This window comes from Oxyura jamaicensis, chromosome 6, assembly GCF_011077185.1.
Source record: "Oxyura jamaicensis isolate SHBP4307 breed ruddy duck chromosome 6, BPBGC_Ojam_1.0, whole genome shotgun sequence".
Classification (NCBI taxonomy): Eukaryota; Metazoa; Chordata; class Aves; order Anseriformes; family Anatidae; genus Oxyura; species Oxyura jamaicensis.
Genome location: NC_048898.1, coordinates 11,931,699 through 11,957,502, shown reverse-complemented (window position 1 = coordinate 11,957,502; position 25,804 = coordinate 11,931,699). Strand labels below are relative to the sequence as shown.

The 25,804-nt window shown below is 43.4% G+C and overlaps 1 protein-coding gene across 13 annotated transcripts in view; it reads left to right on the top strand.

Moving 5' to 3' along the window:
* Positions 1-25,804, top strand: part of ZMIZ1 (zinc finger MIZ-type containing 1) — a 346,051-nt gene that overhangs the window by 273,871 nt on the left and 46,376 nt on the right. For all 13 annotated transcript variants that reach the window (XM_035330680.1, XM_035330686.1, XM_035330677.1 and 10 more), the window contains one exon: positions 19,119-19,263. In XM_035330680.1, coding sequence (XP_035186571.1) covers positions 19,119-19,263 — 145 coding nt within the window. The remainder of the gene's footprint in view (positions 1-19,118; positions 19,264-25,804) is intronic.

Here is a 25,804-nt window from a genome sequence, read left to right as displayed (position 1 = left end):
CTGCAAGGTGTTCTAATAGCTATTAATTGCGTGTCTATCAGTTTCAGTAGGGTTTTATAAGCTTTGCTGATCATTTCTCGAGACATCTGCTTTGTGAAGTCCGGTTTCCGGAGCTGTAAAAATTAAAAAGCTTCTCACAAAAAGGTAAAATAACTTGTTAACACTGAAAATTGCAATCCAGCAAGTTGACGCAACTTGTAAAAAATAAATAAATAATAATAATTGTTTTGTTACAAGAAAGAGACCCCTTTTATGCTACAGTTTAAGTATCTCTCTGGTATCAGCAATGTCAGAAGTTAAAAAATGAAAAAAAAAAATCTGGCTGGTGACTTGGCAGTTGCCGACAGATTGGCTGCACAGAGGGGCTTCACATTCAGGGGCCCACCTCAGATGAGCCCTGAGCTTGTTCCCATTGCCAGTGGCTGGGGTGTACGGCTTCCAACCTGACGTGCTGTGACAGCTGGGGACGGGACCGCTGCCGCTGCACCAGTCAAGGGACTGGGCTTGCATGGGTAGGGGACCTTCAGGGTCTCCAGCACTGCTGGCCTCTGGGGGTTGGGCTGGTGGGTTGGTGATGGCATAAGGCAGGAGAAGAGTTTGGGGGAGTTGGGTGCTTTTGCTTGTGTTGTGGTTTTGGTTGGTTTATTGTTGTTTTTTGTTTGTTTGTCTGCTTTCCCTTTTTGAACTTTTCTCCAGTTAGATAGAGGTTGTTGTGTCACTGTTGTGATAGCTCTCAAAATTACTGATTTCTTACTTGGAAAAAAAAAAAAAAAAAAAAGAAAAATATCAGTGGCTTTTGCGCACTGGTGAGGACTGGGGATGTTACCATATGTTACAGTTTGTAGACACAACCAGAACTTAGCCCATTGCTACCACGACCACCAAAACCCCTCCCAGGACTTTGTATGAATTGGAATTATGGGATGCACTGTAATGGTTCATAGCACCCATGAAGAGAAGAGGAAAAAGGATTGTGATATCAAGTCCTTGACAGATGCCCATCCTGCAGTAGCCGAGTTTCATTGCTTAAGAAAATGTATCCAGGGAAGGTTTGTTGTTGTTTTTAAGTAAATAGAGTCAGGAAAAGGCTGGCCTGAGCAAAAGGGGACCAAAATAATAAGGTTGGAATCTTTCTCAAGGTTTTACGCCATGTGCTGTAAGCAGTACTGTAGTACTGAATTGAGGACAGCAGCTGCAAAGATAATTTTCAGTGTTCAGACTTGGTGGATTTAAAGAGGTTTTCATAGCACTCTTTATTAGTCTTATATGAGTAGCTGATGATGTTGGAGCTCAATTTTAGGTATATTTGTTACAAAGGTAGGATCGCTAGGGCTCATCCTTCCCATCATGAGACTGTTTTCAGGTCCTTAGCCATTTGTTGGGTTTTAATGCTTCAGGCTGAAATTTAACAGAGTGGGCATCTACATGGGACAGAAAAGAAGAGGGAAAGAAGGAAAGATGAAAGAAAGAATGAATATATATATATATATATAATTACATATAAATTTTACATATATATTTCAGAGAACAGGCTAGGCCATTGTGTGTGGAAAAAATGTCTGTTGACCTCTTCCTTGAAGAAACTGTGTTCCCATTTGGCAAGACGCTGGACTTTGAGTAGCAAAGTCATCAGGGGTTTTTTGCTTTTTGTTGTTTTTCTTTTAAATCTACCCAGAGTTGGCTAAGTTGATACGTGGCTGAATAACTGTGGTTTGCAAGTTCTCACAAGGGACCTCCTTGGCTGGAGAAGAGAAAATCTCCGAAGACCTCCTCTTGGCTGGCCGTGTTTGAACTGCTCCCAGCTCTGAGCGCTCAGCAGCGTGCTCAGGCGCCATCCCCACTTACCAGCTGTGCCGGCACGGCCGGGCAGCACCAGCAAAGCCAGATCTTTTCTGTAACTATTACAAATCACACTGAAAGCAGAAACAGGTCATAGTATCACTGCCTAGTCACAATTTGTATGTTTGGATTTCAAATGTATAATATATCCTATAGAAATAAAATCAGCATTTACACTAGTGGGTGCCTCCTCCCGTGGTGTTTGTCAGGATACTCGGATGTTCTGGGGTCCGAAGCGAGAGATACTCCCCACCTGAAGCTATGTGGAAGCTGAGAGGTTGCTGAAGGAGAGGTTTTGAGTTTGTTGCTGTTGAACTGATCTAATATAAATAGAACACAACTTACTTTACCATAAGTGTGCAAAGTGGAATACAGTTTGCAAGTAGTGGATTAACACCCAGCGTACGTGTTCAGGAAAATGATTTTTTTTTAAATTCTTCGTAGTTAATTTTTCTGGAAGAAAAAGCTGTAAAACCTGAAAAAGTTTGGATAGCAGCAGAGATGTTGCAACTGATTTGAATCACATGAAATAACATCTCAGTTTCTCCTTCTAAGGATCAAAACTTTTTGGTGTCCTTTATTTCCATCAGTTCCTTGTCCACTGCTGGAGTTCAGCTGGTTAGAGGTGTGCAAACAGAGGGATGCGCCCTTGCAGCACTGGCTGCTGTAGTTATGCAAATAATTAGAGGTAGCTCTGATTTTGCAAGATTTAGGTGCTATCACTAATATTTCATTTTATTTTTTGATGGTTTTGTTTGTTGGTTTTGTTTTGTTTTATGATCCTCAGTTCTTCCATCGTTAAAAATGCCAGTTACAGATGTGCTGCTTTGTGGAGGTTAAGGCATTTGCCCTTATTAGTTATTAATATTTCATTAGCATTCATACCAAAATCAGAAAGCCTGTTGTGCTAAGCACTGCAAATACACATTTGAAGAGGCACGCTCTGCTCCCAAGAGTTGAGCAGATTTATGCCTTAGTCCTTTCACCTTCCTTAACGTACTACTTTTTTTGCCCTTCAGTTATGGATACCTATGGAGAGCGCTTCCCTGACCCCTGCACAGTGTGTTTGACAAGGAGGCATGCTGGAGACGCTTTCCCCATTGCCTAGGACGGATGGAAAAATCCCAAACTTACCCGAGCATTCGTTTGATCCAGTGTCGTTTCTCACTTTTCCTAAAAGAGGGTTTTAGCAAAGACCTTACAATTTCTAGCCATTCATGAACAGTTCATCTGGGATAGGCACTGCAGACGTACAGCAGCATCAGTTGCATGAGGTTAGGGTGCTCTTTGTTAATTGCTCTGTTGTTATCTCTCATTAGTATAGTGAATGTGCTTCATAGCCCCCATCACTCCCTCACCTTAGCCCACAAGGGTCCAGGCTGGGGGTTTTGCTGTTTTTTGATATTTTTTTTTAAATCAGTGTCTGTCTGCAGCAACTTGTTAGTCAGGAGCCTGTCTGATGCAAGATGTCATGTGTTTCATAATACCTACAGTAACATTTGCTGTAATGTGTAATCATTCTTCCAGTCTTGCCTTATGAAGTCTTTATACCTTTTTAACATACCGCTTGTATCTTACAGAGCTGTTCATGTTGGCTTACCCATGTTGTGTTCTCGTATCCTTACTGATTCCTAGATCTTCCCAGGATGAAATACATTTTTGCTTTATAAGGCTTCCTTAAAGATATCTTTCCTATTAGTTTATTCCAGTCTGTAATAGCAGGGGCTTATTCTGTACTCCATGAAAGCTTTGAGATACTACCTTTCATAAATACTCCAGTGAACTAGACTTTTTCACTGTAAGGCTTTGATTGCTTGATCCTAGTCTTCAGCTTTGAACCCTCTTTCCTCTATGTGATGCTCTGGCTTATGTTGCTGGCCTGGTGCTGGAGCTCTCTGTGATCGTGGCTCTTGGTTGTCAAACACATTCCATGCACGTGCATGTGCTTGGAAGTGCTCTTAAAAAGGACAGTTTTCAGCCTTTACTGCTTTGTTATTATTTGTTCTCTGGTGTTCGGTGGTGCATTTGCTTGTGCAAGAATTTGTGAAGAGGTTTTAGAATCCCCGGTTCATTTTCTGCAACACGAACCTGTGCTTTTTTCGGCTGGCTTGCCGGAACTCCTCCTGTCAGATTAGCATGGTCTAGTGGTCTGCATCCAGGCTATGAAAAGAGCCTCTGAGCTCTAATCCCACATCTGATGTCGAGTGCATTGATCCTCTTCTCTTCAGGATGCCATGGATGACTGTGAATGTATGTCCTTAATGACGGGCATTACCCTCTGGAACGGTTCTTCTCTTTTTTCAAGACCTTGTTCTATAGATGTGAAAATCCTGTTTCTGTGGTCACGGCCAAACCTCTTCTCTTCTGCGTGGTCTTTTTGTCAACAGCTACCCTAAAGGTCCCTCAAGGAGAGGAAATAGTCTCGGCAGCAGAAATGTGTCTGAATGGACAGAAATTGTCGTGCAGACCCGCCAGTCAGTAGCCTCAGACTCCGTCATCCTGGCAGCACCTGGATGGGATTTCACTGCATCTCTAGGTAGTAACCAGTCTCTGTGGCCTTCTAACCTGAGTGTTTTCCCAAAAGGATTATTTCAGTACCTTAGTTTCCCTCTTGGTAAAACTAGGATGATGTTCTCTCCATAGGATTAGGTGAGGATTAGCTAGTGTTTATCGGCGACTTGCAGATACGAATAGTACTTTGATTACATGTATGGCTTTTAGACTGTGTGGGCTTGATACATGGCCGTGCTCAGCTCTGCATCTGAAAAACACCTCATCTGGGATACTGCTACAAAATAATTGCATTTTGCAATTTGGAATTTTTCTGCCCTGTTCTTTTTTTTTTTTAATTATCTTTTTACTTTTATGAATTAGTGTTAATACATAGAATTCACCTGGTCATGCTAGAAGTTCCAGTAGCATTTGTGGCTCAAGCTGTAAAGGCAATATGAAGTAGAAAGAAGCAGTGCCATCCCTCAAGAGTTGTCTTGCTAGACAGAGAGTAAGTACTCACTGTCTCCTGTTACCTTTCTGTACCATATATCCCTAGTTTACAAATTCAAGTATCTGAAACCTGAAATTCACAGTTTGTTTGTTTGTTTGTTTTCTGTTGCTTTTATCAGTTCTGAAAATAAAGGTTTTGCAGCAGCTGGAATCAGCTAACAGGCTCGTTGAAAATACATCTTGTTCTTCCATAGTGATACTGGCTCTGTGGGGCTTTCTTAGTAGCACGAACAGATATGACTCAGAAGACAGAGGGAGAACAACTACGTTGTGTAGGAAGTTAAAAAATATTTTTTACCATTTTTTTGGCCAGCACCACAGCCAAGCTGCACTGCCTGTATTTTATGTTTTTTTAAACCCTTCTTGACAGCCTTTGGAACTTGAGCCGGTATCCTGAATTGATCTCAAACAATCAGCTTGAAATCCAAGAGAGAACAAAACAGATGTTCTCAACAGCCAGTTTTTCCTTTCAGGCGGGTTGTGCTACTGCAGAGCTGCAAGGATGATGTGTGTGGAGACACGAGCAGGAGCAAGTCTGTGGAGCAGCTTTTACCCCACAGGCAATAAAGGTTGACACAAAACATGGAACTTAAAATGCTGTAATTCCTAGTTTTCATGTCACCAAACTGCAAGCTGCTAGTGCAAATTTATTTATGTTACTGTAGGTGAGATTAGATGGGCTATTGCATGCATTTATTATTTGAATTTGGCCAAATTCAGACAATTTGGCTTCTTTTGCTTTCTTCCATAGATAGGTATACATGTGGGCTCTAAGCAGGAAGAAAATGTAGTATAAAACTTGTTTGCAGAGTATAAGACAACACCAGAAGTGTGCAGTAAAAAAAAAAAAAATCACACTTTTTTGGAGCTGTTGTATTTACCTGCTCTTCTCATTAAAGGCCCAGGCAGTGCCCTCGATCTGTTCCTTGTTGCCTTCGTCCTTGTTCCTTCTGTTTCTGTTGCTCTCGAGGCTCCCTCCGTCTCTTCCTCCACCCTCATGTTTTCAAAATTACTTCAGTCTATTCCCTTTAGAGAAAATTTCCCAACACTTGGCTGCAAACCCCTTCTTTCTTTCAAGCCCTTCAAGTAACCAGCTCCTTCCAGAAAACATTCCTGCGTTAATTTCCCTGAGAAACTTTTGCCCATGCCTTCTGGTTTTGAACTTTTATTGCATTTCTTTCAAGTTCCTTATGGAAGGAGCAAGTTCTGTGCTTGCAAAAGGCCGTTCATGTAGTCCCTAGACAATAAATAGCCAGGCACAGGCTGCAGGCAATAATTGCATCTCTGCCGACATTTCTGAGTCCTTATCTCTCTCCAACGAAGTGTCTTCTGCTCTCATTTCTCTTGGTTTTGACCCTCTGGTTTAGTCCCTTGCCCATGTAATCTGTTAGTACACGTCCCAGAAATCAGATCGTCATCTGTTGAACTAATACAAAAGTAATCATTAGTGCTTAGAGGGAAAGTTATCTTTTGTACAGTGCACTTAAAATGGTGCCTTTCAGTAAAAGGGTCAGATGGGTAATGTAAGGGATTCAGCCTTCTTGCCACTAAAACTGTGTACAGCATTTCCCGCCAACTTCAGTAGGAGCAGGAGTTGATCCAAGATGACTCCGACCAAGAACAGACAGTTTCATTTACCATCTGCTTGGATAGCATCTTGCTGGGTGTTTTGTAGTAATATTTGGTGATCTGATGTCCGTTTTGATTCCCTTTATCCAGATGTTCTGGGAACATAAACCAGACTCGGTTGCTATTTAGATAGGATGTTTGCTCAGTGCTGATACACACTGCTGCTTTTCTGCAGGCTGTGAAACAGAAACACTGTCCTTGTGGAAAGCTCTGCAGAACCAACGGGGTTTGAGGGCTGGGGAAATCCTTTACGTCCCTTGCTGCTCTCCCTCCTCCTCCCCCCTCTCCTTGCTAGACTCGCTTCAGTTTCAGCTTCTGAAGATGAAAATCTTACCCCGGTAATGTCTTGTGGGTATTTCTGTCTTGGATAAACAACATTTTTTGTAGGCTGTATTGGTCGTGTCAGGTTGTATTCTAGTCATTTTCCCAGAAAAACCCCGTGAGTCGCATACAATTGATCTGAAATGGTTTCCTATTTGCGTTCACCACTAATGCTGTGTGGAATTGTTTAAGCATTCAAACTATATTAAAAAAAAATCATTCTTTTGCACTGCTCCACTGCTCTAACCAGTTTTGCTGTGGAAATTGGCCCTAAAACCGGGTTCCTCGTGTCGTTAGGACTGTCTCATTTTCTCTGTCGCCCCGGTCCTCCCCCTGCAAGGTTGGCAGCAGGCTGGGAGCCTCTCGCTGCAGCGCGGCGCAGGAGAGGAGAAGCGCTCGGCTGCGCGGCATCCATGCTGCGCCGTCTGCCTCCTCCTGCCTCCTGGCCCGCTCGCCTTTTCAGTGGCTGAGCCAATATGTCAACAAGAGGGGAGGGAGGCTTAGCAGAGCTGCCGGAGGAATTGATTCTCCTCTGCCTCTGTGAGCAGCCTGTGTGCGCGCAGCAGCGCACGGTGTGGCTCTGCACAATACCCAGCTAATGCCCTCGTCAGCAGCTTCCAGGGGAAGAGCAGTGCTGGAAAAAATAATAGCGGGCCTCTGCAAGCCATAGAGAGTGCACGGACCGGAGCTAAATTTGGAAAGCTGAAGCTTGTTTCATGCAAGATTATTAGAATTATTTGGGTTTCCAAATGCGTGCTCGCACGCATGTATGTATTGTTGGCCAGCTTTTCCACGTGACTCTGCTGGATCCGAATGCAGTTGTTATTTATAGATGGCAGGAGCAGGGATGGCATTATCTTGTAGCACTCTGGTCCTGAAATTACGGCACTTCTGTGTGGGGAGAGGGGGCCAGCTGCCCTCTGTGAGAACTGCGGCAGGCTGCTCTCCTGTAAATGTCTCTGTGATGAGCTAGTCGCAAGTAACCCTTTCCCTCTCCCCCAATTTTCATATTTTCAGACAGAGAAAAGAAAGGTTTTGAAAAATCAGTGTGGGCTCTGATTGTTACTGCCTTCTTCCCTGAGTGCATGGAAAAAGCAATTAGCCATGTTCATGTTTTTACCTGTTCCGTAGATAATCTCCTTCCACCTATGTGAAAAACAAACATTCCCCAGCAGACAAAGAAACAGCAATTTCTAATCTGTCTGAGGCTGACGTTGACATTAAGGTGCTAACTAAAACCATCCTGACGCTGACATCGGCTGCGTGCTCGCAGCGCTGCCGGGGTGACCAGGCTGAGCAGGAGCAGCGATGCTGTGCCGTGCTGTGCCAATGCTGTGCCGTGCCGTGCTGTGCCTTCAGACAGCGCCTGTGCACAGAAGCAGCTGCCTGGCCCCTGCCTCTGCAGCGTGCCGGGGCCCTGCTGCTGGGGCCAGGCCCCGAGCTGCGTCAGGGAATTGATCGAGCTGGAAACAAGCAGACACAATCAAACCAAACAAGAACTGTCTGCAGGAAAAAAAAAAAAAAAAGAAAGAAAAAAAAAGAAATCTCCGATGAGATGCCCAGTCAGGTTCACGGGGTGGTCACACAGACAGATGCTTCAGCACAGCTGGGAGCACCAGCGCGGCAGGGCATGGGCACGGGCAGCAGAAGACGGGATGGATACCTCAAGGCAGCGCTGCTGCTGCTGAACACTTGGTGTGAAAATGCAATCGAAATAATCTGAAGATCAGGGTAGGTTAACTTAGGTGTTGAATCCAGTTTCTTATTTTATGCCAACTGTGGTTCTCTGTGCGGCTCTAATCGTAACAGAGCATAGCTGAGTTTTGCTTTATGGGTAGTAAATAAAATAAGCGCAGTACGGATATCAGAATACCTTCCTGAGAGCATCCGTGGCTTAAAGTCTGCTCCTTTAATACAGCAGTGTTTCAGGTGAGAAACAAAAAAATGAATTCAGCAGGTGATTGTCATGTATTTTAAACTGTAATTTAATTGTGGTGTTGTGCTGTCAGTGATAATCTAAGACTATAAGCAATGCAAGATTTGTAGGGGGAGGCAACATCTATTGTTTGGGCAAATAACACAGCTAGAAGAAACAAACTTTCAGGTGCACAAGCCCGTCTATTTTTCAAAATAGTTCCCAGGTTCGCAGTGCAGCTTGGGAACAATTATTTGGGATTTAACTTTGGTATGTTAATTAAATGTTAATTCACGAGGCTGCTCTCAAGAAAAGGTCCTTAGTACAAGAAGAGCATAACAGGTTGCTAGTAAAGGGAAGATGACAGAGTTTGCAGTGCTGGTGGGACACAGAAAAGGCAAAGTAATGACACTTAGAAAACATAGGCATTAAGTGGGGGTTGAGCTGGGAAACGTGGCCTGTTGGAAATGGCAGTTCTTGCTCACACTGGTCTGTTCTGTGTTGTCAGAACAGAAATAATTAAATTAAAAACTCGTGTACGCTGTTTCTTTTTGCTAATGTCCTTAACTATTTCCATGTTTAGCACGTAGAGATTATTTTATATGCAGCTGTAATTTTTTTCGAAAAGAAAAGCAAAATAAGTGCATATGCCCAGGGTGCTTTCAGCTTATTTCTGTTCAAATCCAGAAGTTTGTATAATGTGAAAAATGGTCCCGCCACCCCCAACTTCGAAAAATAACTTTTTTTTCTGCTTTAACACTTAAAGAAAAGTTGGCAAAGGCTGTATTAAACTAATCAAGCAGAAATCTGAGGACACCTGATAAAACATTCTTTTACCATAAAGATGTAAAATAATGTAAAATTAAAGTTAAGAGCAAGACTGCAAAACCAAGAAGCAAAAGTTCCTAAAATAGCTTTTGGTCCTCCTGAGAAGTTCTGGCTGTGCAATGTTAACTTTGGAAACATGTTTCTGCTATAAATTTTGGTTGTGTGGTTTTTGTAGTTTTTTTTTTTTTCCTCCTTGAAAGCCTCTCCAGATGTTTTACAGTTGTTGTTCGAAAATGTTCCATGGCAGGCATTGAGAATGCGGGCACAGAGCAGTGACCCCTTGATGTGGCAGTTGTGGTTTTTCCTTGCAAAGAAAGGAAGGTGTCTGATCTTCTCTGTTCTGGGACCCAGTAGGTCACAGGCAGTGTGACCTTCAGCACATCACCTGTCCTCAGCTTCTTTCATCTTTAGAACTTAGCCAGCAAGCCGTGTGTCCGGAGGGCCACTTCTGCAACCTCTGCAGGAAGTCCCCACTCTGCAACTGACATTTTTTTTACATTTTCTTGTCTTTTTGCAATAATAGTAATACAGTCCAGATAGAAACACTTCTCAGATGGGAGCTATTTGATGGGGATTTCTGTGTTCACAATCATAGATTCACTGGACTGTAAAAGACTTCAAAAAAGCCATCGGTGCCATTCCCTCGTGGCTGAAGAATTGCCAATGCCATTCTCACCAGTTGCTTCTCTGACCTGTTCTCAGCATCTCCAGTCACGGAGCCTCCTCAGCTTACTCCATTCTCATGAGGAGGGTGGTCCTGGCACCTATCTCGTGTCTTTTCTGTCTCTTTGCAGTTTAAGTAGCTTATTTTTTGGCTCTTCTGCTGCAGATATAGATAACACATTGTTACTCTGCAGATGGAAATACTGCTCTCAACATCCCCACATCTTAAATAAACAAGCCTACTCCATGCAGTCCTTTCTTGCAGGTTCTGTTGATAATTTTCTCCCTGATCACTCGTGACTTTTCTTTCCATTCTGTGGAGGTACGTTGCTGTTGAGTAGAGAGAAAGGAGAACCGGGCACCTCTCAGACTGTGCCACCACTCAGGCAGCCAGGGCAGCTCTTGGACTTCTCTGCAGCAGGGCAGCACTGCTGAGCCCCTGCACAGCTGCTGCCTTCAGCTCCATTTCTGAGAACTCCTGATGTGGAGGTTTTCCTCACGCTGTTGTTCTGAAGGTGTGCAGTGTCGTGCTTTGTACTTGTTCCTATTGAACGTAGTTTCAGACTACTCCAACTTGCCAAGATCATTTTAACACCTTACTCTGTAATGAACCAATACTCCTTTCCATCTTGTGCCACCTATAAATTGACGCAGAGCATGTTCTGTCCCTTTATCCACCATGGAAATCTACAAATGAAGCATTCAGTAGCTGCAGACCCAGACCAGACTTGTGCAAAAACTCTGATTATGCTCAGTTTTATTACTGGCCGATGATGTAACATTTCTATAAGCCTAAGTTTCCAGCCACTTTCTGTTGTGTTCAGCTAGACCTTATTTCCCTCATCTATTCATAAGAAAGTTGTGTAAATTAGAACTGAAGCCTCAGTAAAATCAAACTAAATGATATCTGCCTTGTTTGCTAGTGTAAAGAGAGTACAGAAGTGTGAGATGATTTGTTCCTGGCAAATCCGTTTTGTTTTTTTTTTGCTTTCTTCTTAGTCCGTTAGAATCATTTGGGTTATTTTTCTCCAGGAAACTGGATCTCTAATTCTGCAGTTCTTCCCCTTGTTTTTTTTTTGAAAGTAGTCTCTAGGTTTTCCGTATCCCAGTCTTTTGTCATCTTACTGACTGTACATGGATTCCCTGCATTGAAACTCTGCTTAAATGACTCTGGTATTTTATTTTTGTAAGCAATTTTTATTGTTCGTCCTAGTGTTAGTTAGCTCAGAATTTGTTTACAGTACTAACTGGAGAGCTCGGGATGGATTAAGGGAAATGGAGCCCCTCACCTCTGGGTCACCAGTTTGAATCCAGCCAAAGATGGGCTGAAGTGAGTCACTTCCACTTTTCCAATGCTCGTGGTAGGTGTGAAACCCGTGGATGACGAGAACTGGCATTACCAAATGAAAGCACACAGCGGTAATGAAAGACGCTGTTGTTTGAAACCAGAGCAGTGAAGCCCACAATTGGATGAGTAAGAAAATGAGCAGTCTAATGCCATTCGAGTGCCTTTCTTTTGGAAAGCCGTATGCAAGATTCACTTGCTGGTGGCCTTTCAGTGGCTTTGTCTTCTCTTTATAATGGTTCGTGCTTTCAGATGTAGCAACGTGGGTATAGCTCACCCTAAATGAGTTGCTTATGTATTTTATCTGGACCTGTACAGTGTGTTTAGTGCTTGCCAAATTGAGCCATTGTGGTGATGTTTTGTGATGTATTACTTTAAAGTTAACGTAGTGAATCTGGTAAGATGCTCTGCCAAGTTTTGGCAAGTGCAGAAGGAAATTGGGAAATCCCAGTTCCAGTGAAGTCATGGGATAAGGATAGCAGCATTCAAATCTGTGTCTCCAGCATGCCCTGTTCCAGTTGGCAAGAGCTTTGGGGAAAGCCTATATATATGTGCGTGTGTCTTGAGAGGCATTTGTGAGGAGCTGAAGATGTGCCAAGGCAAGCTGGACCCATATTGGAGACCAGGCTTGTGCACTGTGTCGTTCTCATGCAGCAGCCTTCAGAGCACATGCTAGGTAATGCCCAGGTTTACTCTAAGCGTGTTATTCAATAAAACCTCTGTTAATTGATTTGATATTACAGCTGGTTTAATTGGGCAGTCCCCAAGTTATCTGTTTTGCTACAGACCTGTGGTGCGTGTTTGGTTTTTTAATACTAATACGTAAGGGCATCACAGTGCGAAGCTGGGTGTTTCTGCAGGGCACGGCTCTGGCTGTGGTAATCAGGGAAACAGCGGTGATAAAGGACATTGCTTTGACAGTAGTGGTGAAAACCCGTGTTGTGTACTGTTACTCAGTGCTGAATCGTTGCTGCTCTTCACATCCCTGTCGGGGTTACTGCCTTCCCTCCCCGCTCCTCAGGGGAATTCAGTTCTGCACAGTTCCCTGCGCGCTGGTAAAATCCGTGTCCGTTTGAGGGTGGTACCGAAGGCACGACTCTCCTCACTGCTCTGCCAGTGGAGCAGTTTTCTGTCGGTACTTTTAACTCCAGATAAATCAGTTTAATCCAGCCCATTTACTTGGACTGTTCAGGCGGATTCTGCATGATGGAGAAGAGCAAGCACAGCCCTCAGCTGCTCCAGAAAAGAAGCCAGCTGGGGTGCAAGCCTCCTGGGATGAGGTGGGAGCTAACACCTGGGAGCAAGCACTGGCTGCGTGCCCAGGGCATCTGCTGGCAGCCTGAGCCCCGGGCCTGCGAGGAGGGCTGGGCGCCCGGGGAGCGCCGCGGGAGGAGAGCCTGTGTCGAGCAGGCAGGCTGTTGAAAAATTACTGCTTCTGCTGTGTAATTGGCATTATATGCACTTCTTTTGTGCTCTTGGCATTGAGGCAGACAGGGAGCAGAAGCCTGTGTAATGACAGGGGTAGGGCTTGTCTGTCGGAGGGCTGGGACGTGTAGCGGTAACTTGGAGGAGCTGAGAGGAGGGGAAAGCACCCGTACTCTGTTTTGATGGGTAGTTACACCCTGTTTCCTTTGTGGCCTTGCTTTCCTGCCCTGACTGACTAGCTGACATGTTAGTCAGCCACTGCCAGGCTCTGCTCAAGTGCATGAGGGCGAGAGCTGCAGGAAAATGAGTCCTTGGAGTAGTTGGGGTGAGCAGTTTCTCTACTTTCTCTCTATTTCCCAGCTTCTTAAAGGCAAAAATGGCCTTTAAAATAAGAGGAAAACAGCCAATCTACTTTTTCCCAAGACAGTGAAAAAAGATCCCATCCTTTTAATGTGATTGGAGTTATTTTTCTAATATTGCAGCACATTGAGCATTAACTAGTTAACATTTCTTAATTTTTTTTCCAAACAGTATATATTCTGCATTGTTCTGTGTGAAAAGAATGACGTTCTTAAATAACCAAGACAATATTTATTTCCCCTCCTTTCTTTTTACTTTCTTCATTGCTTCCCTTCCCACCCCATCAAATTATCTCACAGGATGATTTATAAAAATTGTATTGAGGTTGCAGCCCATACAGCAAAGGATACAAAGCCCTCAGTATCTCTGTATTCCCTTTCCATGGAATTCTCAGTTTAAGAAATACGAATTTGTTTCTAAAAGCAATATACAATTAGGGGATATGATCCAGGAAAAAAGGCTGGATTTTCTGATTTAGGCTTTAAAAATCGTTTTCAGCCCAGTGCATTTCATTCTGAGATACAACAGCAACCCAGCGAGGTGGTGCTGAATAGAGTTCTCCAAGTCAGACTCATCCTTTTTCCCTAATATTTTCATTGCAGTGAGTAAGAAATACGGGTCTGCCAGTCTGCCTATTGAACTATCTACTGCAGCTTAACTGCAGCAAGAAAACGGTAATCCTATTGTGCTCCTCCAGCAGTCTCCTGGGAAGCAGAAGGCATTGAAATTACTGAGCTGTTGTCCTATCCCCTCCTCACCTGTCTTCCTAGCTGTAAATATAGTGTCTGCCTGTAAATAACAGTTTGCTGCACCTTTAAGCACGTTCCCTAACAAGAGGCGGTGATTTACTGAGGTGATAAGCTGTAACTAATACTAGGGTATCATAATAGGTAAATAGATTAACACCGTGCTTCTCGGTATTTTGCTTTCTAGGGAGCCCACTGGCTCGTTCCCTCCCAGATGCTTACTGCAGCACTTTGCAATGCGCTGAGTTAAATCAGTCGGTTACAGGACTGTAGCTATCGACGGCGGTGTGTGTGCAGCTAATGAAATGCATTAGCGGATCTATCGGGCAGCATTGATTGCTTAGCCTATTTGCCTTTCCCTTTCTGTTCCCTTGCCCAAAAAGGATTATAATGGACTGCGTGCAATATTCAATGCCAGGGCTGTAAACTGCCCTTCAGGACATGTCGCCATCATCCATCACGTAATTGTTGCTGTGTGAGCGCAAGTACGCCACCAGCCTTTGTCGTCAAGAAGTCAGGAACTGCGCAAGCAGCCCGGGCACGGCGTGTGGGTCTCCCCCACCTCGAGCTAACGCTGTGTGCCCCCAGTGTCTGCCCTCCGCAGGGCCTGCAGCCTCTGGTGCAGATGATGGCAACGCGCTCGCACTGCTGCCTCGCCGGGGCCGTGGTGCTGCCTTATGGGTGCTCCCTGCCTTCTCCAGCCGCGCCGCCGAGTGTCTGGTGGAGATCTCCGCTTTGATGCCGTGTGACAGGTTTTCGGCACAAAAGGGCCCTAGCAGGAAATGAACAATACTTGGGGGGAGTGTTGCCAGTCCTCATAATGGTGCCGCACATCTTGTGATATTTGGCACGTTCCTAAATACCTGGCTCCTGGAGGCAGGGGATTAAATAACGATTGCTTCCTTCCTCTTTGAAGCCAAGCTTAGCTCTGTGGTTGCAGAGAAATGCTTGAAATGTCACTCGAGCTGAAGGGAAAAAAATCTTCACTCCTTCCTGTCCCCAGGCCCCCAGAGTATAGACTGCAGTGTTAATCTATGGTTTCTGAATGAAAGTGTTTACAAGTGTTGGAGGCATCCAGAGGCTATCATGTGGCCGGCTCTGGGTATGTGGGAGTATTTATCAGTATTATGGGGAGAGGTGGGTCCCGTTCTGCACCAAGGCATTCGTGCGCCTTCACTCCTCTTTAGGGAAGGGAGAAACAAAGATGGGGCTGGGTGCAGGAAGCTGAATACCTCGGAATGATCTCCTTTTTTCTGCTTCCTTTGGAGACCTCGTTGGCTATTTGCGATTGAAATTGCTTTTATTTTTAATCTTTGTTTTTCTCTATTTCACAAGTGCAAAAGCAGAGGCTGCTCATTTCTGTGTTGGTTTCCTAACATAGTCATTGTTAGCAAATCGGTATTGATTTATTCCTACGAAAATACATCATCGTTTGAAGTAGAATGCAATCCCATTAAGAATGATACAGGTTTTCCAAATGGAGAAAAGTAGGTCAAATATTGCACCAATCAACCCAGAGCATGTTCCTTTAAGCAAAATAAATGTGTGAATACACTTAAACTGTCAGCATGTCATTTGATTGCCATTATTATGCATCTTTTGGCATGAGCTGGCAAAGCCCTCTGCGACTGAACGCTGGTTGAAGATGTCAGCTCTGGTGTGCTAACCGGGCTGTGTTTTACATGTGTATTTTGTACGGGGGGCAAGGGGGTGCACGCTTAAAGAAATCTTGTTTCCCCCCTGCAACAGTTGACTCCAACTTAGGCAGGAGAGCTCCGCTATTGTATGCAAGGGGCATTGTAGCAATGCAGCACAGGAACACGATTTAAATCTGATCATTAAAGTGCCGCAGCGAGAGGCTGTGAGAGACGGTGTGGATGGTCCATCTGCAAAATCTGTGCTCCTGGTTTACAAGGAGGAGGGGCGGAGGGGGGAGAAAAAGCAGCTGCTTGGCTGTGCTAGGAGAGGGAGAGACTGACTGTTGGCACCATCTGTAGCTGTCCTTTGTGCTTGCTGCTTTATCTGTTCATTATAGTATGATACTGAATTTCTCGTGCTTTGAGTGTAAATGAGTTGAGATGTGCCCAATACTGTCAGCATAAAAAGCAGTAACTAAGTACACTAAAGATGAATAGTGTAATCTGTAAATTCATTTTGAGTTTGTTTCATCTGACTTGAATAGCACAGGAAGTGATGTTCTCCAGAAAGCAGCTGTACCAGATGTGGGGGTATATCCTCATCCTACCAGCCAGCGCCGGTGGAGGTGGATGGGGTAAGGAACAGGGAGGGCAGTGCGGCGTTTCAGGTGAATGAGAACAGGATCATTCAGAGGGTCCTTGCTCCAGCTTGAGCAGGGGGATGCCCGGGGCTGCTGGTTCTGAACTCGGCTGCGCTCAGCTCCGTCTTCATTCCGTGCACAAACGGAAGAGAGCGATTATTATACATGGTACATGAGTCGGAACATCCCGGGGGAGGAAAGGTTAAACCTCTCAGTAATGAGGGCTGTGATAGGGATGAGTAAATTCATTGCGTTTTATACCTGCAGTCTCCTAGTTTGTCAAAAACACAAGTCCTCTCCAGATAACTTGTAGAATGTAACTGTCTGGCTTATCTTGAGGACCTCTTTGTTCTTTGGCAGTTTACATTTCACCTTTATAAACGTGTCTGCTAGATATTAGTAATAATAATAACTCATTAATATATTTTCTTATCTCCACCTTGCCGAAGCAGTGCTATCTTGTTGGCATATTCCTTTTGCAGAAGTTGCTCTGCCTTTTTTCAAAGCAGGTATGGCCTTTGTTTGCGGATTCATGTCCTCAGACCCATTAGGTCGTTGCTCCTTATCTTATTTCTCAAGTGCATATACGTGTGCAGAAGGAGCAGCTCCTCCACATCAAAGCCACGGCTAAGATGGACGATTTCCATTTGACACTGTAGCAATTACACTCAGCTGTGGCAGTGCTCAGCATCCCCTATTACCCTGACATGGCTGCGTTCACCGTTCAGCAGCACACTTGGTTCTCTCTTCTCAGCACTCGAGTGGCCGTAGCGCGCGTGAAGAAGCTCGGCCAGGCAGCGATTTTCATCTGGGCGGCAGGAAAAGGGGGAGGGGGCCTTTGTCACTGCCACATTAGTAATGATATGCCAGGGATAAAAGGTGAGTATAATTTGATCAAATGCTTGTTGACAGATTCCTTGGCTAATAGAGAAGCAGCTTAGACTGACACTCGGTGCTGGAACATTTCACACATCTCAGGGGGAACACTCTCTGTAGGCTGTGTGTGAGGCTGACAATTTCGGAGTGGCCGTGTTTAGTTACATAAAGGAGCGGTGTCCCCTTTTTGTCATCAGAGCTCCAAACTGCTTCCCTGAACACCGCTCTTGACCTTCTGCCTGATAAATGCAACGAATTCACTGCATCGCCTTTGTCCAAACATGTGATTAATTCACAGGAACGGTCTGGGTTTAACTGTTCTTCTTGTGGCCATTAAACTTAAGAAATTTCGATTGTTTCTCAAACTGAAAAATCATATTCGCGGGTGTCCTTGGCAAAACTTTTTTTTTTCTTTCTTACAAATAGGACTTCAGAATTAGTCCCTTGGGAATTTGCTCTACTAAGTATTTGTTGACAGTACCTCTGAGTATTTACGGAAAAAAGAAGGTGGTTTGCTACTGCTTGGGATTTTGTTACTAGGTTAAAAGATAACCATCGGAAAAAAAATAAGAAATGAAAATAAAAGCCTGAATTTTAGATAATTCTTCATTTGTCTCTTAAATCTGCGAGCTTAACATTACACTGAGAGCTGTCTTCCTTAAACCGCTGTGGCAGTTTGTTTTTGAGGAGCCTTCTGGTTCTCACCTGCTAGCACAATCTGTTGGCTTGTGTTCGGTTCGCATCACCCTAGGAAAGCACTTAGTTTTAAAATAATTAAATGCATTTTATTCTTACGAGGTTTTTGCAAAGCAGACTTGAAAGAATGAAAAACCCCAAGCACTTCCACTTGGGGATGTTTCAGCTACAGAACCGAGTGCAGTTGTCTGCACCTCGTCTGGTGAAGCCCTCCACCACACCATACCTTAGCAACGTTTTGCCCAAGCCACTTGTGGTCCTGGGGCTCCAGGGGCAGCTCTGTGGCCCGGTGGGCCCTGCTGGAGGCTGCTGTGCGCTCACTGGAGCCAGGCTTCGCTCACAGTTGCTCTCTCAGGCTCTGTTTATTCCAAAGAACATGGGTTTTGTAACAGGGCTGGTCTTCTCTGACTGAGGGTGCCTAAGGAAAAGGCCCCATTTTCAGAGATAATGAACCCTTTCATGTCTTCAGAGGGAGTTGCAAGCTTTTAGTCTCTAGGAAATCTCTGCCTATCATAAGCATGATTTTCCTGTAAGCACAGAAGTACCCTTATTGACCAGAAGATTAGTCACATAATGGAAGCAAGCATTTACGGGTTATGCTGGTTCAAATATAGATCTAAGTGCCTAACTTTTGTATACACACATTAGTGTGGCTATATTCTCATGTTTATCTATTCAGGACTGGTAGCTAATAGTTTTGGAAATGAATTCCGGCACATGGGTTTCTCTTCATGCCTCTCCAATTAAGGTTTTGCACAAAAATAGCCCAACAGAAAAGAGATCTTGTTATCCTTTGCTCCTCTCTGTGAATGATGTCTTCTGTATGTTTTTGTTACATTTCTGTTAGTGTGAAATGAACTCTTCCACATTTTTTTCACTCACAACAGCTACCCCACGTCCTTGTGCCTCATCCATTCTCCATCTCTTTGCTGCTCAGCTCAGACGAGTTCTCTCATGCCTCCTGGGCTGCGCAGAATGTTTGTAACTTGTGTAAAAACATTGTAATGATAGTGTAGGGCAATTACAGACTCAATTTGATAGGATAATAATGTGAGTGGTGGATCGTGGATGAGCTTTTCACTCCTGGGGCTTGTGTGTTCAGTTTGTGGCTCTTGTTATAGTAGCTTGCGTCTGCACTCAGCTGTACCGGTTATTCCGTTGTGCACTTACTGTCATTTTGTTCTGTTCACACAGCACTGCTTTCGTCGTGGTGTGAGGAGCTGGGACGGCTCTTGCTGCTTCGCCACCAGAAAAGCCGGCAGAACGATCCTCCAGGGAAGCTACCCATGCAACCCCCCATGAACTCTATGAGCTCCATGAAACCCACCCTCTCTCATAGGTGAGTCTCAGCCCAGTCTGTAGGAGTGGAAGCATGCAGATACACCACGTGGCAGGTCTTTTAACTGAAATGCTTTTACAGAAGTAGCTAAGGTGTTCTGTGCGCTGAACAGTGCAACAGACAACAGGGGATGTATAATTACAGCACGTCCTAAATAAATGCAGTTTTTGTCTTTGCTGTTACCCAGTGCATAATGGAATGATGCTTCCATGTTCAAGTCCGTGCTCAGATCAAGTGGGCTTACTTTCAGACTTGAAGCTGTGCCCTAAGGATAAACTTCTGCAACATACCTCTCAGCAGACATCTTGCTACTGTTTATTTAAATACAGCTGGCTTTTCTTGAGGTTGTTCTGTCTGTATGTTGCGTTAGAAATGCCACGCTAGTTTAAAGCAGTCGTGTAGTGGGAGCACCCATACCTGTGAGAATGTCCTATATCACCTTATATCAGATGAGGACTACAAAGTAGTTAATTCAGAACAAATGGGAGCACTACAGGGCACTAGAAGAAACTAAAGATGCGAGCTTTAGATTAACTGTTTACGTAGACAAATAGAATTTGTATTTCTTGCCTTTGAAGCCTAGGTCAAGACAAAAGCTGAAAAGTAAGTGTAGACAGGGTTAATCATTCACTTCATGTTTTATATTTCTGAGTTGTTTTTCAAGGCTTACTTTCCCACAGCATCACATTAAAGAAATCACAATAGTATAAATTGTTTTTTTGTGTATGGCACTCCCGTTAGTAAAGAATTATTACAGTGTAGGTGAGGCTAAATTCCTTGTACCTACATCTGTGGTAGCATAATGTATCTTGAACTTCCATGTTAGAACGGAGCTTAGGGATTTGACTCCTCTTTGTACTAGTGTATTTGCATGTGTGAAATTGTCTTGAAACCACATTTTTTTCCCCATATGTTGTATTTATGGGAGAGCCATGAGAACTCTATGCCTTTTTATTTCAGTACCAGAGAATAAAGACCTTTTTCTAGAATAACTAATACAGTATCGCTGACTTTTTGGAGCACCTGCATTGTCACTTTTTTTCAGTTATGTAATGACAGGTTGTAAACATGCTTCAAAACAAAAGCAGAAAACCTTCTGTTTTAAAACAATTTATTTTTTACACTTTGGGAGAAGCTTTGCAGAATCCAAGATGAAATTTAGTGGAGCGGTCAGCCTGCACAAAAACATGTGGTGCAGTATATAAACACTCTTAGGTGTAGTTTTGTAGTTTTTAGATGCACAATTCGCATCTGACCTTTTAGCCAGTGTTACCCTGAAGCCCATAAGGTACAGATGAAAGCACTGTCCTACCGCTCAGAGGCTGTGTACTATATTGCTAGATAAAACATATACAATTCTTTTGTCTTTCATGGCACTTCTCCCTCAAAACCATGTCACATTACAAAGCACTCTCTCCTGCTAAATACTCTCTTGCTGGCATTTCTGCAATAGCAGCTTACCCAATATTCTAGCTAAGAGTAGAACATCCTGTCCAGTATCAAGCAGTCCCTGTATGTTTCTCTTGAGTAATGTCCTTGAAATGCTTTACACAAAACGAAGCTGGGAGTTAGTTCTAAATTACTGCTGTTTACCTATGAGATATCCCTCTAGAAACATTATTTCCATGGCACAACTTCTTATCTATAATAGCTGCAGCAGCATCTTAGGGATTTGAAATACCTGCCAGCCATGGAGCATCACTGCTTCCATGTGTACTGTTCTCTCATCTGTAATTTAGCCATAACTATGACTGCTCGAAGTATCTCAGGTGGTACATTACAATGAGACATCTTGTGGCTCTCCAACTTCTTTTTCCAGCTGTGTTTATTTTCCTGGATGTTCTATGATGGGTCTATCAGACAGTAGTGAACTACGGGGTAGGGAAGAACTGAGTTTTCTGTTTGCTAAATAGAAGATGAAAAGCAGTTAAGTATAACCCCAGTGATAAAGCTGTTGATGAGGCAGTGTTTGTATATTCGTATTAGATTACATTTGGGTCAAAAGCTTAGTATTAAAGTTCACAGTATGTTATCTCTAATTCACAAGGTTTTGTGTAAATTTTTTTTAAAAAAAGTTTGTTTTGCATTTCCTACAAGAAACTAATGTAGTAATGTAATTTCCAGTTTTGTAGAAGGATAAGATAGCAAATTAGAACAACCAAGAGCATATTCAAGAACTTTGCATAGCTCAACAAAGAGAATACAGGATATATGACAACTGCTGAACATCACTAGACAAAAAAAGAAACTTCTGTCATCAGACTACCTTGAGTACCTAATACAGGACTTTCTCTGACATTGCTTTTACTAGCAACAGAATTACCCAGGACTCTGGTCAGGTGCTAGATTGTCATTGCATGTGATGCTACAGAATTACAGCTGCATAGTATTGAAGCTTAAAGAGGCCTTGGCTATTTAAAATAAATTCTGACTCAAGAATGTATCAAAACAGTCGAAATCTAAGGATTCATATTTAAGAAACTGTGGGCACATACATTGGAAGGAGTTCAGGTTTGGCCTATTTTTAGGGTAGCCTTTTATTTTGAAAAAGTGAATTGAGTAGTGGTAGAAAACTGAGGTAGACAGGTCAAGGAGGGCTTTGGTAGCAATATTATTGGTCAAATGGACTTAGCGAGAGCAGAATGTAAGCCATGTAAGGATTCGCACATGTGCAAAAAATGCTTTCAAAGTAAAGACTGCCTTGTGCTAATTTATTTTTAAATTTAGCCTTTCATTAACAGAGTGATTGAGTGTTAAACAAGTACGCAAGTTGCATATAGAACAAAAATTCAATGAAATACCTACTTTATAATGCCAGATGGTTGGTTAGACTGCAGACTCATGCGCTTTATAAACAGAGTGAATGCTGGATTCTCAAAAAAAAAAAACAAAAAAAAAAAAAAGCACTTTTTTTTAATCCATGTAATGCAATAATATTTAGCTCAAAATTGAGCATGAGATGCACACATTTTTTAGACTTCTTCACTGATTCACATGGGTAAACTTTACATGTGTACTGAGGGACCAGTATGAGACCTACCCACCTCTTTAATCCTGTGTAACTTCCAATTTAAATCCTTCTTAAAGGATTTGTGGGGGACCTAAGAAGAGCCCATAGTCTTTGGTCTGGCCGTTTGCACAAGAGTGAAATTTCATGCTTAATGTAACTTCTTTGTATTGCAGTTTTCCATTCTGACATGATGTCGATAACAATAGACAAATACTACCCCAAGTAGCTGATTTTTACTTTCAAAGGCACTTTAAGATTTTTGGCAAATGCTGCTAATGCTATGATGAAGTTCCTGCTCGTCACTTTATTACATTAAGTGGTGGGCCTTGGTAGATGTGGATCAAATTAAATCTTGGTTAAAATGGGCATGGTTTCCATCGTACTCAGTGGGAATTGCACCCTACTTTGTCAATGAGAACACCTGAAGATGTGCAGCTGTTAATTGCAGCCGGCTACGTTGTCATGAGTGTTCTCATCTTTCTCATTTCAAATATTGGTCTTCTGTATTAATAAGCAGCTGTCCTGCAGTTAGTGAACAAATGTCTAGAGTAATGTCTGCATAGGGAATTCAAGATTGATAAAAAATACAAAGATAAAGTTATTTTTAACACAAATTACTTAGTGCCAGAGGTTTTGATGAAATTAAACAGTAGATCAAATTAAGTAGTAATTCAATATTACAGTAGGTGCTTTATTACCGTTATTGTTTTATGTTCAGGCAATTGCCATAAATATCTTTTATTGGTAAGACTTGCTTTACAAGGGTGCTTATTTTAGTGTTTGTTTTGGCGCTTGATCTTCCAACTTAACTGACACCTGAACTTGCATTGGTAGGAGCAGCATTCGCTCTGGGAAGAGAATGACAATTCTGTGTCTGATTTTGTACTGGGTGGTTAGGACCACCCCTGACGTGGGCTGCTAAGAATCAAGGGTGATTTGGCAATAAGGGGCCAGTAGCAACATTGTCAATGTTTCTGCAAAGGTTGCAGCCTTTTCGGTTTTGCCATGGTAGGCAGTTTTGGCTGATAGTGATAGCCACTTGAAAAATGTCTGGATGAGGGAAATGGTTCACGTGAAAGCTCTGGTGTGGAGTATACAGTCTTATGAAAACACCTATGTTGTGCATCTTTTATACATCAGTTTGAAGTTGGGGATACCTTCGTTACTGCGTGCAGCTGGGGCATAGAGGAACAATCTTTGAAAATAAATCAAAAGTTAAGGTGAAAGATAAGATTGTTACAGTCGTTTCATCTTTTTATTTATGAAATTGTGAAATAAATATTATTAGGGACTGAACAGATGGCAAATCCTAATGTAAGAGAATATACTCAGTAAAGTATACTCAGTTCAAGTAACTCTCCCAATTCTGTAAGAGCAATCTCTCTCTCTCTCTCTCTTTTTTTTTAATCTTCTAGACCAAAAAATGTTAAAATCCACCTTCAGGAGAAAACAAGAGGAAATTTCAGAATCTATAAATCTTTTTGCAGAAGTTGCATTACTTAAAGGGAAAAAAAAAAAAAAAAAGAAAAAAAAAAGACAAAATTCGTTAAAAGCAGCTTTAAGTAAGACTCCTGATGCTCTAAGCACTGTAAAGACAAAACTGTAATTGCTTGAAAATACTGTCCCAAGACTGTTTGCCCATCTTGTCCCCTGAGAGCATTAAAATTAGATTTAGCATACTCTTATTATGGGGAGGAACAGGAAGAAAGCCTTGAATGTTGGAACTAAAAGCAAATGATTACTGCTCTCTACTTGAAAACTGAACATGTGTGACCATAAGCTGTTAATAATTAAACCTTTAATATTTTCATGTGAAAAATCTGCATTTCATTTTAGGTGAGATTATTTTGTGGTCAGTTCTTGTGGTAAAAGGAGAGGCTGATAGATATGAGCTCTGAAAACAATAATGGGCAGCTTAAATCCTCTTTAAATGTATATTCCTCACATGTCTGGTAAAAGGGATAGGGCAAGGATCTTGTTTTATTGTGTGTTTATTGTTTACAGCACCTTGCACATGTCATGATAGGGCTTCTGTACTGACTAGGGTGTCCAAGTAAGTGCTTCTGCTGTAAGAACAATATGTGGCAGTACAGCTACTGTAGTTTTGTGATGGTATTTGTACGTACACGTAAGCGTTACTCTTAACCTTTTTTTTCCTCTTCATTTGATGTATAACATGATATATACATTTGTGATATATACATTTTTTTTGAATTAGAAAGTGCCAGCTGATATTTTTATAAATCCAGATGAAGACTTGGCAAATACTATTTAAGGAATGTGTGCTGACTGAGGCAAAATCTGACCTTCTCAGGCTTTGCCCTGTGTACAGTAGTTCTTAAAATATAGGTATGCGTTTGAAAAGACAGCTTTCATCCCGATAAACGGGGCATATTGAATGTCCAGTTCCTAAAAATGCCTAATTGATTGCGATTGAAGTTTAGTGATATGCATAGTCTCATGAGCTTTACAGGAGGGCTGCTTTCAGAAGCAGATGGTTCGTGCCCCGGGTCGAGGGGATTTTGCTCTTACAGTGTGTTGGGAAGGCTCCACTCCCTCTGTCACTTGCTCTCAGCAACCCCACTCACTTGGGGTAGCATTGGCATTACAAATCATTCAGGAGGGACAGTATTTGTTGCCTTTACCCGTTTTCCCTGTCAGTGCGGTAACTGTACGGTGGCACGGAAAGCCGTGCTGTGCCTGGCTCCGTGGTGCAGCGCTCATTAAAACCACCGGGCATCTCATGCCCTGCCTTCCTGCGGGCCGCGAGGTCCCGGGGCTGTGGTGGTGGCGTCAGCTTGTGCCAAGTGGGAAAGGAAACTACTGCTGCAAAGGGTGCCAAATGCCTTCTCACTTTCATATTTGTGGTGGTTTTTTGTTGTTGTTGTTGTGCTGTTTTTTTTTTTTTTTGGGGGGGGGGAGGGGGAGTAACTGGCCTCTATGAACACGTGTACTTGGTCTCAAACCTAGTATTTTTCTCGATGCCTCTTCCTTACATGGACCTGTAATTGATTGTTAGATGAAAACATGACCCTCTGCAGGATTTCTCTGTAAATAGCTTATAAAAGGAGTGCATTCCCCATAAGCTGTCTTTTTTTATTACTCCCCCTCCTCCCATACGCTCGGGTTCTCGAGTGCCGTCGGTGCGGCACGAGGAAGGAGTTGTGGTGCTGGCTTCCCAGCACCGAGGCGGGTCACGAACTCTGCTCGCCTTCTGTCAGGGCTCACAACAAAGGCGCCCGCCCGCACCCCGAGCACCGCCAAGGGCCCGGCGCGGTTCTGAAGGGGCTGCTGCCGGGCCGGGGGGGTCGCCTCTGCACCTCCCCAGCCCCACAGCCCGGGGAAGGCACCGCGGGATGCCGGGGCGACAGCTCGGCGGCCGCTGTGCCACCAGCACCCTGCCGGCGACTTGCACGGGGGAGGCGTACCCCCCGCCCTGCGCCTCCCTGGCACCGGTGTGGGGGAACCCCCCCCAAGGCTGTGGGGACCCCCCAAGGCTGTGGGGACCCCCCGGAGCAGCAGGGACCCCCC